This window comes from Bos taurus, chromosome 11 (assembly GCF_002263795.3).
Source record: "Bos taurus isolate L1 Dominette 01449 registration number 42190680 breed Hereford chromosome 11, ARS-UCD2.0, whole genome shotgun sequence".
NCBI classification, from domain to species: Eukaryota; Metazoa; Chordata; class Mammalia; order Artiodactyla; family Bovidae; genus Bos; species Bos taurus.
In genome coordinates this window covers 48,368,717-48,381,009 of record NC_037338.1, presented here as the reverse complement: position 1 = coordinate 48,381,009, position 12,293 = coordinate 48,368,717, and the positions used below count along the sequence as shown (strand labels likewise).

Genomic DNA, 12,293 nt, shown 5'->3' with positions numbered 1-12,293 from the left:
GACCTCCTGGTCACCATGTTGTTCCTTTGATAGTGTCACCCTGAATCTGTGCTGCCCAATACTGGTCTAGAATAAACAAGTTTCATCTGTAGCCATCTTTGGGACTGTTTCATAACTCAAATTGTTAAGTGAATTAGAGGTTTTTAACAACTGCAGAGCAATAAATCTATTTTTAAGGAGCTTAAGTCTATTTACATTCAAAAGTCTAGGCCAAAACATTGTCCAAACACAGTATTTACAAAAATAATGCAGACTGCCAGTTGTGGTTTATAGGAAATGACAAAGGAACCCACATTTTCTTGGTTTATAGGAAATGACAAAGGAACCCACATTTTCTATCAGTCTCCTCTTGGTCCATTCAGTTATTGTCTTTGAGTACTATTTTCTCTTTCTGCCAGCCAGGGCTTATGTTGAAGAAGGCCTGACGTTTACTGACCGTCCACATTGTTCAAGGGGCCAAATGCCCTCCTGGAGCCCTAGCACGTAACTCAGTTTCATAACCTTTGGAATGTATTCTAGGTGTCAGAAGAGCAAGGTCAGGAAAACCCCGCCGACCACGATCCCATTCATGATCAGAGCTGGTATTTAGACCGATCACTGAGGAAGCGTTTGCATCAAGAGTATGGGGTTCAAGGCTGGGCTATTGTGCAGTTTCTTGGAGATGTGGTATTTATCCCAGCAGGAGCGCCACATCAGGCAAGAACCATTATTGTATTCTTTATTCTCCATACACTACTGATGTGGCTTGTGTTACTGATGTGGCTTCTTGTTTTCCAGGTTCATAACCTATATAGCTGTATCAAGGTGGCTGAAGATTTTGTTTCTCCAGAACATGTTAAGCACTGCTTCTGGCTTACTCAGGAATTCCGCTATCTGTCACAGACTCATACAAACCACGAAGATAAATTACAGGTAAAAATAGCTGTGATCCCGGGCATTCTCTGATTCTGACTTCATGGCCCTTTGTCAGTGAATGTCCATCCATACCAAGCTGTAGAACAAGGAGCGTATGATTGAAGCCCTCCACAGGGCCAAGTTCAAATTCCCTGGCCACCAGAAGATCCATCCACATCTCTAAGAAGTGGGGATTTACTAACTTTAATGTGGATGAATTTAAAAACATGGTTGCAGAAAAGCAGCTCATCCCAGATCACTGTGGAGTCAAATACATCCTTAATCTTGGGCCCCTGGACAAATGGCGGGCCCTGCACTCAGGAGAGCCTTAGTGCTGTCCCCTCCTTACTCATGCCCACCAATAAATCCTTATTTCCTGTCAACAAAAAAAATAGTCCATGAACTTGGCCATAGCACACTAGGTAACAGTGAGTTGATGAACTGGCTGGTTCTACTACCTACTTAGGCAAAGGAGGAATAAACCAGAAGGGAATCTCACTTTGGTTTAGAGGCTTGCAGTAGTGAATGATCTAAAATATGTGATTTCGTTTAGAAAACTAGGGACATATATAAACCCTGAAAAAGAGAGCTGTACCCTGGGAGTTGCTTCTCTCTGCACTCAATGAGGGCAGGGCCACATAGGATCAAAGCCTGTGGAAGGGGGAGAATGAGCTTTTCATTTCTTCAAAGGAGGCATGGGTTTAAAATGTGTATAAAAGCCTCCAAGGATCCCAGGGGCCTTTCAAGTATTATTAACATTTCATATTGAATTTTAGTCTTAAGTTCCAAGAGCATGGTAATGAAATTGGTAGGGGGAAAGTTTCTTCTCAGTGGACAGATTTTAGATTTAATGCTAAACTTGACCATATTTTCTCTCATTTCGATCAGGTGAAGAATGTTATCTACCATGCAGTAAAAGATGCGGTTGCTATGCTGAAAGCCAGTGAATCCAGTTTTGGCAAACCCTGAGGGTCCCAGAGGCACCTTACCCCTGCACATTGGAAGTGAATTACTGGCAGCTGTTCAAACTCTTCAGGCAGGATTCCTGTGGACTTTGAGACTCATGTTACCTCATCTTCTTTTTTAAACTGTACCCACCTGGTAAGGGGGTACTCTGTCTAATGTATATTTCTAGTGTTTACAGACACTAAATGTGTATATGTAGTAACTATTTACAGAACATGCATCCTTTAAAACTGTGACTTCTCACCTAGTGCAGAGCTTCTACCCACCTGTAAAGACAGAACCCCTTCTCAGTTTTGGAACAACATCTGCAGTTACTCCCCAGCTGTGTGGTTGGACAGTTTAATCAAATGGATTATAACTCTTAGGAACCACCACACAGTTGATTTGGGTTGTGTTTTGTTGTGTCTGTCTGAGTACCCTCTCTCCCAGCCCTTAGGGTTCAGAAGAACAGTGGAGGAAGCGACCACCAACAATGCAGTTCTTATACTGTATTGCATTAGGACTGGCATTATATAGCAGAAGTCAACTACTGTACAATTCTTGGGGTTAACCAGCTTTAGTTAAATGGAGTTTTAATTTAAATTGAAGCTTTGCTAATTTTAAGTGTTAAGCATTTTGCATTAAAGTATTCATATAATGTTTTGACTCAGTTTATTGGCATTATTCTCTGGTTGCAGAGTCAACACACATTTCATCAGTATTAATGGGTGTAAGAGTTTACACCAGGAAGTCATCCTAAAAGCACAGAAATTCGATGTTATAGTGATTTCTGAATGGGTATTACAGTGCTCACATGGAAACAATTTCCTCCCCAGCCAAGTGGAAACTCCTGTCACATTTTTGTAAAGAAACACCACTGATTAACTACCTTTGGAAATGAAAATTAACCGAAAAACCAAATGGTGACTAGCTAAATGATTCTAAAAAGTTAAGAGGTCAAAACACTTTGTCTCTCTTCTGACCCTTTATAATTCAAGAGTTTACAAAAGAAAATGAAATTATTAGAAGTTTTAAAACTGTAGTATCAAAAATAATCATCTCTATGAAGAAAGGAAATTCATAAAGAAGCCAGTTTTCTATACCTTGTTGATTTTCATAAACAGCTCTAGCTGTACTAAAATGATTAAATTGAAATCAAGTAACATAGACAAGGCCTGGAGCCTGGGTTTTTACCTGTGAGCTCAGAGTGGTAAGTCAAAGATGCATACCTAATGCCAACCCACCTCAAGCCAAAATCTTTAATGGATGAACTTTCAAAAACATAAAGTTTTCTGAAAAGAATAAATGGAAATATCTATTAGTGGGAAACATCTTCCTTGGGAATGTCTTACCAGAAGCTCCTTTATACAGTTTTGGATCTAGAATTGGCACTGTTGGTTAGAAATCCCCAATAGCCAAAAGAAGATGAAAAGTTGAATTCTCTACTGAAGAAATCACCATCAAGCCAGACCTCAAAGGAATCCCAAAGATAATTCCAAGGACTTATTACTTATAATCAGATGCCCACAAATAAAAAAATTGAAAGCTCCCATGAGCAAGAGTCAATGCAAACCTGCAAACTGCTATATTAAACCTGCAATGTTTGTAAATTCTGGAATGATCCAGTACTTTATATTCTGAAACATTTAGTATGCGTGAAGAAATGGGTGTATGGGGATATGATAAAAGAATGAGGTTGCCATAAATGACCAGATTGGGAAAGAAGCTGAATACAGAAATGAGACATTAAAATTAGAAATTCAGCACATGAGTTAAGAAGCAGAAAAAAGATCTTTTACAAACCAAAAGATTGGTAAAAAGATACAGTTCAGGGTTGAGTAACAGGGAACTATAGAGAAATATTTACTTAGCAGACACAGAAAAGTACAGGTTTGACAATAAGTCAGAGAATCAAGAGATTGGTGAGGGATGGGTTAAGTCTAGACCCCTAAAAATTATTTTCCTTGTTCATTACTGACATTTTCAGATAACAGCCAGAATTTCTCAGGAAAGAAAACCCATATCATTATGCAAGAAAAAATGGTGTACAAGGGAAGTTGTAAATTCCTGGATAACCTTAAGCAATTTTAACAGTATTTTTGTAAATCTGGATAAAGTTCCTCTTAAACATAGAATTAACATATGATCCAGCAACTCCACTCCTATGTTTAAACTCAAAAGAATCAAAAGCAAGGATTCAAGCAGATACTGGTACACTCATGTTCACAGCAGCATTATTCACAAGAGCCAAAAGTGGAGACAGCCCAACAGATGAACAGATAAGCAAAGAGGCATTTATATACAGTGGAATATTTTTCAGTCTTGAAAGAAATTCTGACACCTGCTACAACATGGACGAGTCTTGAAAATATGCTAAGTGAGATAACGGCAGACACACAGAATGAGATACTATATGATCCTCTTATAATGAGGAACAGTCATACTCCTAGAATAGAGCAGGAAGTACGGTGATGGGTCCTGGGGCTGAGAGGAAGCGGAAGTGGAAGTTACTGTTTAATGGACACAGAGTTTCTGTTTGGGATGATGAAAAAATTCTGGGGATGAATGGTGGTGATGGTTGTACAACATTGTGAATGTCCTTACTACCACTGAATTGTACACTTAAAAATGATTAAAATCATCAATTTTTTTATGTATCTTTAAACCAAAATAAAAATTAACTCCAAGTAGGAAAAACCTTTGGAGTCGAATGAGAAAATGACATTCTTATTTTCAGTTGATGAAAAAGGTAGAAGGAACAAGTATGCCTTTTCTAAGTACAGGTTTCCCCCACTGTTTGAAAAGAGGTTTGTTTCCTGTGAAACCTTTCACACGCGTAGAAGTAGGTACCTTAGGACACATCTTGCTAACGGACACACAAAGTCGACATCAGGCACAGGTGCCACAGACACAGTTCATAGCTGTGGCGCCCTGACGCCGAGTGTAGTTTTGTGTAAAGGAGCATGGCAATGCCACTTTCATGGCTCAGCGTGTATGCTGCCACTGTTCCAGCTTGTTGCAAAACAAAACGCTGAATGCTGTTTTCACGTTTTGCCTTTTTTTTTTTTTTGTAAAAACAAAAAATCCTCTTCAGATTTCTTTCCATTAGCAAAAACAGGTACTAACATAGGTATTTCATAAATGTGAAATAGTGTAAAGCAGACTTTCAAAAAGTGGGGGATAGGGACTTCCCTGGTGGTCTAGTGGTTAAGACTCTGCACTCCCAAGGCAGGGGGCCTGGGTTTGATCCCTGGTCAGGTACCTGGATCCCCCAGGCCACAGTAAGAGTTTGCAAGCTGCAACTGAAGATCCTACATGTTGCAACTAAGACCTGGCACAGCCAACTAAATATTAAAAAATAATATGTTCTATGATGACTATGGAAATAACTACAAAATCCTCAAATGTTGAAAAATTAAGCAACATACTTCCAAGTAAATGAATGACCAAGAAGAAATCAGAAAGAAATTAGATAGTTGAAACAATAATAAAAATACAACCTTCAAAAATGAGTTCAGTTTACAACAGTGCTTTGATAGGAATTTACAGATTTATATGTATTTATAGTAATATTTCTAAAATGTGTAGTAGAAGCATTTCATCAGTGAAAACATGCAGTTGAAAGATTTTAACTATAGATTTCAATTTTTTCAACATCTAAAACTTCAGATTTTATGATTTATATTTTTTGTATGTTTTATGTTAGCTCTGGCCTTGTAATATATGACACGATATATATTCAGGTACATTCCCTCTACATTCACTTTTGAGAGCTTTCATTAGAAATGGATGTTGACAGCTCCCTGTCAGCCATATGACCTCAAGGGTAAACAACCAATACTCTTCAGTGTACTGTGTTGCTGGCGTTTTTTAAAATGTACCTTGGTTTGTGTTTTTGCATCCTGTGATGTCTACAAAATGCCCATCTGCATCTGCTGCTTCTAGTGGGAAAAAGAAGAAGGCAATTACTCTTGAGATAAAACTCGGGATAATTGCCCAGCACAAAGGCAGCAAGCCAGTCAGTAATGGTCACTGCACAAGAGCTAGGAATTTCCATTGATGATCTCAACTATTTTAAAGGTTAAGAAGTGAATCTGATGCAGTGAATAGCATCAGTTAAACACACTGTCATCACAAAAGAGCTGGTCTAATGATGATACTGAAAAATTGTCACGTGCTATACCACTTAGCCAACGATGCCCTAGGCTAAGGTAAGAAGGCTTTTCGATTCACTCTTTATACCTAAGTGTTTATAGCAACGTGTGCTAGGTTTCAGAGCTTCAAAGGGCATCATGATTTTCATAGTGTGAAATTCAGCAGTGACGCAGCACTGATGCTAAAAGGTGCTGATGATTTGAAGGAAGAGCTATATAGGACAATTGTGGGTGAGAAGTACTCACCAGAGAGACTTCCCTGGTGGTCCAGCAGTTCAGAATCCACATTGCAATGCCAGGGACGCAGGTTCAATCCCTGGTTGGGGAACTTATCCCACATCTCACGGAGCAACTAAGTCCACAGACCACAACTACTGAGTCCACACACAACTAGAGAGTCCTTGTGCTGCAACAAAAGATCCTGAGTGACGCAGTGAACATCCCATGGCTGCAACTGACCCCTTGCAGCCAAATAAATAAATGTTTTTTTTTTAATTGCCAGAAGAAAAAGTTAATACTGATGAAACAAGCTTATTCGAGAACTGTATGTCAGGACATACATACATTCAAGAGTTCAATACAATGCCTGTATTCAAGGCATTCAGAGACCATTTAAGTTTTTGGGTGGAAATGTTGCAGGGTTCAAATTAAAGTCTTTCCTAATGTACCATTTAAGAAACCCTAGAGCATTCAGAAATCTGAGTAAGAATACACTTCCCATTATCACCATAATAAGAAAACTTGCAGTACCATTGGCATTGAGGCTGAAGAGCCTTCCACTGAAGAGCTGATTGAACTGGAGAAAGAAGTTGAGGTGAGGAAGAACAGTTCTATCTGAGACGCCAAAAAAGTTCACAGCAAAGAAACTTAGCAGAGGTGTTTGCTACTATCACCAGTGGTGTACAGATGTTAGAAATGGTTGTTAATTATAAGAGATTGGCAAGACCTGGCAGGTAGGTTCAGGAAGCTCTTGCTTGCCATAGAGAAGAAAAACTGCAAAGCTAGTTATCTTCCTGAAGAACACTGTATCTGCTAAACCAAGGGTCTGTACCCCAGTTCCTCCTTCCAGCTATTCTCAAGCCTCATAGAAAGACTGATGACCCTGTAGCATCATCATCCAGCAATTAATTTTAGTTTGATGCTTTGAACATTCTTCAGACCCAGTGTGCTTTCAGCTGTGAGCACTAGCGGTGTTACCCATACAGCCATTCTGCTTTTCACTTTCAGTACAGTGTTCAATTAGTTACATAAGATTCAATTGTTGTTCAGTTGCTCAGTTGTGTCCTACTCTTTGCAACCCCATGGACTGCAGCATGCCGGGCTTCCCTGTCCTTCACTCTCTCGCAGAGTTTGCTCAAACTCATGTCCATTGAGTCAATGATGCCATCCATCTCACCCTCTGTCGTCCCTTCTCCTCCTGCCCTCAATTTTTCCTAGCATCAGGGTCTTTTTCCAGTGAGTTGGCTGTCACATTAAGTGAACAAACTATTGGAGCTTCAGGTTCAACATCAGTCCTTCCAACAAATATTCAGGATTGATTTCCTTTAGGATTGACTGGTTTGATCTCCTTGCTGTCCAGTGGACTCTCAAGAGTCTTCTCCAGCACCACAGTTCAAAAGCATCAATTCTTCAGTGCTCAGCCTTCAATACTTTATTATAAAATAGGCTTAGGTTAGATGATTTTGCTTAACTCTGGTTTAATGTGTTCTGAGCACATTCAAGGTAGGTAAGGCTAAACTATGATTTGCCAGATTTGTATCTAACAGTGTGTGTGTGTGTGTAATCTTGAGTTTTCTACATATAAGATCATGTCATCTATGAATAGGGACAATTTTACATCTTCCTTTTCAATCTGGGTGCCTTTAAATTCTTTTTCTTGCCTAATTGCTCTGGCTAGAACTTCTAGTTCCATGTTGAATAAAAATAGCAAAAGGAAGTGTCCTTGTCTTTTTTGTGACCTTTTTCTTTTTTGGTTGTTTCTATATCTTGATTATTGTAAATAATGCTGCAGTGAACTTGGGCGTGCATGTATTGTTGCATTAGTGTTTCCCTTTTCTTCAGATAAATACCCAGAAATATAAGCGCTGGATCAAGTAGTAGTTCTTTTAATTTTTTGACTTTCATTTTCACTTATTGGTGAGTTTTCTAGTTTCCCTCTGTTACTGATTTCTAGTTTCATCTTTTGTTGTCAGAAAAGATATTTAGTATAATTTCAGTTTAAATTTAGTATAATTTAAAATTTCTTGAGACTTGTTTTGTGGCCTTACATATGGGTTTTTCCTGGAGAATATTCCATTTGAGAACAATGTGTATTCTGCTGTTTTGGGGTATAGTATTCTGTATATATCAAATTGGTACATAGTGTTTTCAGTTCTTCTGTTTCCTTATTGATTTTATGCTTGGATGTTCTGTTCATTATTGAAAGTTCTACTATTGCAGAATTGTCTATTGCTCTCTTCATTTCTGGCAATCTTTGCTTCATGTATCTTGGGGCTCTATTATTAGGTGCACATGTAATTGTTATATCCTCTTGACAGATTGACCCTTTTGTCAATATTTAAGGTTCTCCTTTGTATCTTGTAATCTTTTTAAACTTAAAATCTATTTTATCTGATAAACATGAAAGTGAAAGTTGCTCAGTCATGTCCAACTCTTTGCAACTCCATGGACTATACAGTCCATGGAATTCTCCAGGCCAGAATACTGGAGTAGATAGCCTTTCCTTTCTCCCGAGGATCTTCCCAACCCAGGTCTCCCATATTGCAAGCAGATTCTTTACCAGCTGAGCCACAAGGGAAGCCCATCTGATAAACATAGACATCCTACTTCTTTTTCAATTACTATTCCTATGCGATATCTTTTCCCATCTTTTTACTTTCAATATTTTGTATCTTTGTACAGTACCTAAAATGAATCAGCATATAGATGGATTATGTTATTTGTTCTTCCAATCTCTTGCCTTTTAATTGGGGTTTCAGTTCAGTTCAGTTCAGTTCAGTCATTCAGTCGTGTCCGACTCTTTGCGACCCCATGAATCGCAGCACTCCAGGCCTCCCTGTCCATCACCAACTCCCGGAGTTCACTCAGACTCATGTCCATAGAGTCGATGATGCCATCCCGCCATCTTATCCTCTGTCGTCCCCTTCTCCTCCTGCCCCCAATCCCTCCCAGCATCAAGGTCTTTTCCAATGAGTCAACTCTTCGCATCAGGTGGCCAAAGTATTGGAGTTTCAGCTTCAGCATCAGTCCTTCCAATGAACACCCAGGACTGATCTCCTTTTAATCCATTTATATTACTAATAAGGAAGGACTTAGCTGTTTACCTGTTTGTTTTTGTATATATTTTTTGTTTAGTTTTTCCATTATTGCCTTTTTTCACATTTAGTTGAAATTTTCTTTCCTTTTCTTTTAATCTCAGTAGTTACCTTAGTGATTATAATTAACATCTTAAAGTTACAATGACCAAGTTTGAATAATATCAATTTTGTTTCAATAGTATACAAAATCTCTACTCTTATACATCTCAAGTCACTCCCTCTTTATATTGTTTTGACACAGATTCTATACATTGTGTGTCCCTTAACATGAATGTATATTTGTATGCATCTGCTTTTAACCTTTATAAGAAAAAAGAGGAGTTACAAACCCAAAAGTACAGTACTGGCTTTTACCAATGTAGTTTCCTTTACTGGTGTTATTTTTTTGCTTATGGCTTTAAGTTACTATCTAGTGTCTTCATTACAGCCAGAAAGACTTTCTTTAGCATTTCATGTAGGGCAGTTCTACTAGTAATGAACCCCTTTAGCTTTTTATGTTTTAAAGCAGGGCATATCTTATTTCCTCCTTCATTCTTAAAGTTTGCTTTTTATGATACTCTTCATTGACAATATTTGCTTTCCATTTGTTAAATATGTCACTCCACTGTTTCTGGCTTCCCTGGTATCCAATGAGAAAGTGGCTGTTAATCTTATTGAAGATCTCTAGTATGTGAGGAGTTGCTTCTCTTCTGCTGCTTTTACGATTCTGTCTGTATTGTTCAACAACTGGACTATAATGTTTTAGTGTGGATCCCTTTGATTTTTGTCTTACTTGGAATTTGTTGAGCTATTTGCATGTACAGATTAATTCAGATATGGGAGGTTTTAAGTCATCATTTCTTCAAATATTCTTTTTGCTCCTCTCTCTCTTATCCTTCTGGTTCTCCTATAATGCACATGTTGGTGAGTTGATGGTCTCCCACAAATCCCTTGAGCTGTGTGCACTTCATTTTTCTTTCTGCTTCTCAGACTGGATTATTTCAGTTTTTTTATATTCAAGTTTACTTTTCTTCTGCTTCCTCAAATATGCTGAACCCCTTTAGTGTATTTTTTCATGTTATTGTGCTTTTCAGCTCCAGAATTTCTATGTGGTTCCTTTTTATAATTTCTCTATTGATATTCTCATTTTGTTCATATATTATTTTCCTGGTTTTCTTTACTGCTTGAGCATACCTGAGACAGTTGGTTTAAAGTCTTTGTCTAGTGTGATGTCTGGGCTTCCTCGGGGATGGTTTGTGTAAATTTTTTTTTTCCTTTGAATGAGCCATACTTCCAAATTTCTTTGTATGCATTATAATTTTATTGTTCAAACCTGGACATTTAAATATTCCTGAATAATACTGAAAATCAGAATCTTTCACTTCCCCAGGATTTTCTGTTCTGAGTTTCTGAAGGCTTAGCTGTGTTCAGCCAGTATTTTAACAGAGATCTCCTTGAATGCCAGAAACTTAAAAAACAAACAAAAATACCTGTTCGGGTCTTCTATGGATTGGCTGTGTGCTTGGATACTCTTTACCACTTAGCCAGACCATTTATGGTTCTAACTCAACCTTCACTTTCTGAATGCACCAAGCCTAGACCTAGGGGTCTTTTCAGGTCTTTTCTGAGCATAATTCCTATCCTGGCTTTCTAAATTCCCCAGTATACCCAGTTGTTGTTGAATGCACTAATATAAAAAAAAAAAACAACCAACAACAAAAAATGTCTCCCTGGCTTTTCCTCCCAGGTTTTGAGCAGTCTCTTGTACGTTTCAGCTGAAAAATTTTGCCCCAGGTGACTGCACATTAAAATCAAAACAAACAAAAAAAAACCCATAACATTTTTTCAAACAATACTTGATGCTCTTCCACCCTGGATAAATTCCAAGATAGGCAAACCAGAGATCGGCACCTTGTTATTCCTTCAGGATGGCCCTTAGATTGGGCCAAACACAGTAATTTGTGAATAAGGTCCTCTTCTCTTTCCTGGAACTAGGGGCCAGGGTCTCACATTTGAAAACGTGGGCTGCTGTCTTCAAGATGCTGCCAAACTGTGACAGAGTTTTGCCAAGGGCAAATAAAAATGCCACAAAGCTGTCTGTTTTTTCTTTTTCCTTAATATTTTGTTGGTTGTTGTAAACCTTCGTTTTCGAGTTCTGACAGTTTCTGGGACTTTTTCAATGTTTCTTTGGAAGGATATGGGTTTGAAACTGTCTACTCCTCCATTTTGCTGACATAATTCTGTACATATATTACATAAATATAATTATTTGTAAATGAGAACTCCCATAGCTTAAGAAAAGGTATTTCCCTACTGTGGTTTAGACTTGAATTTCTGAAATGGCTCAGTGGCCAAGCAGTGTTCATTCTGGCATCTCAAAAGAAAAGTGCTTGGTTAAATAAATTTGGTAAAAGCACATGAAAGGCTAAGAAAAGTTAAAGCCTGCTTTATATTTATTTCAACCAAGCATTTCCCAAGTTTATTTTCACTTAAGAATCTTTCTTACTGGTAATACAGAATAGCTTTTGAAGGGCATTTGTCACCAGGGTAGGACAAGAAAAATGGTCCAATTTTTTAAAGCTTTGATTTTTCACAGTTGCTTCCATAAATACAGTTATGGGGCTGGATTTTGGGGAGAGGTGCAGAGGCAGACAAGACTAGTACTCTTTTGGAACAAACAGAAGTCATGACCCCTTCTCTCCAGGAGTTCTAAGACATACCTGTAAATATATCAGACAAGAAAGAGGGCCTAAGGCCATGTGAGCTGTACAACTGGCAAGGGCACTCAGGAAGTCGTCTCTGGCGGACAATATAGGGAGAATGGGCAGGGACAGAGAAAGTCAAGTTATAATCTGCCTCGAGTGAACTGCTGGGTGATCACCACAAGCTGGACAGTGGTTTTTAAAGAGTAAGCTGTGTTTGAGAAGAAAACAAAACAAATGAATTGGTGGTGTAGAATGCTATTCTGAGTACCCTTGAAATTTTTTTGGGGGGGGGCACCAAG

At 38.4% G+C, this 12,293-nt stretch overlaps 1 protein-coding gene across 7 annotated transcripts in view; it reads left to right on the top strand.

Moving 5' to 3' along the window:
• The window catches only part of KDM3A (lysine demethylase 3A), a 56,550-nt gene extending 54,045 nt beyond the window's left edge, over positions 1 to 2,505 (top strand). For 6 of the 7 annotated variants that reach the window (XM_059891353.1, XM_059891354.1, XM_005212790.5 and 3 more), the window contains 3 exons: positions 520 to 696; positions 778 to 912; positions 1,783 to 2,505. In XM_059891353.1, the coding sequence (XP_059747336.1) occupies positions 520 to 696; positions 778 to 912; positions 1,783 to 1,863 (393 nt within the window). In that variant the 3' untranslated portion in view covers positions 1,864 to 2,505. The remainder of the gene's footprint in view (positions 1 to 519; positions 697 to 777; positions 913 to 1,782) is intronic. The other variant, NM_001192872.3, reaches the window with a different exon arrangement.
• The last annotated feature ends 9,788 nt before the right edge of the window (positions 2,506 to 12,293 follow it).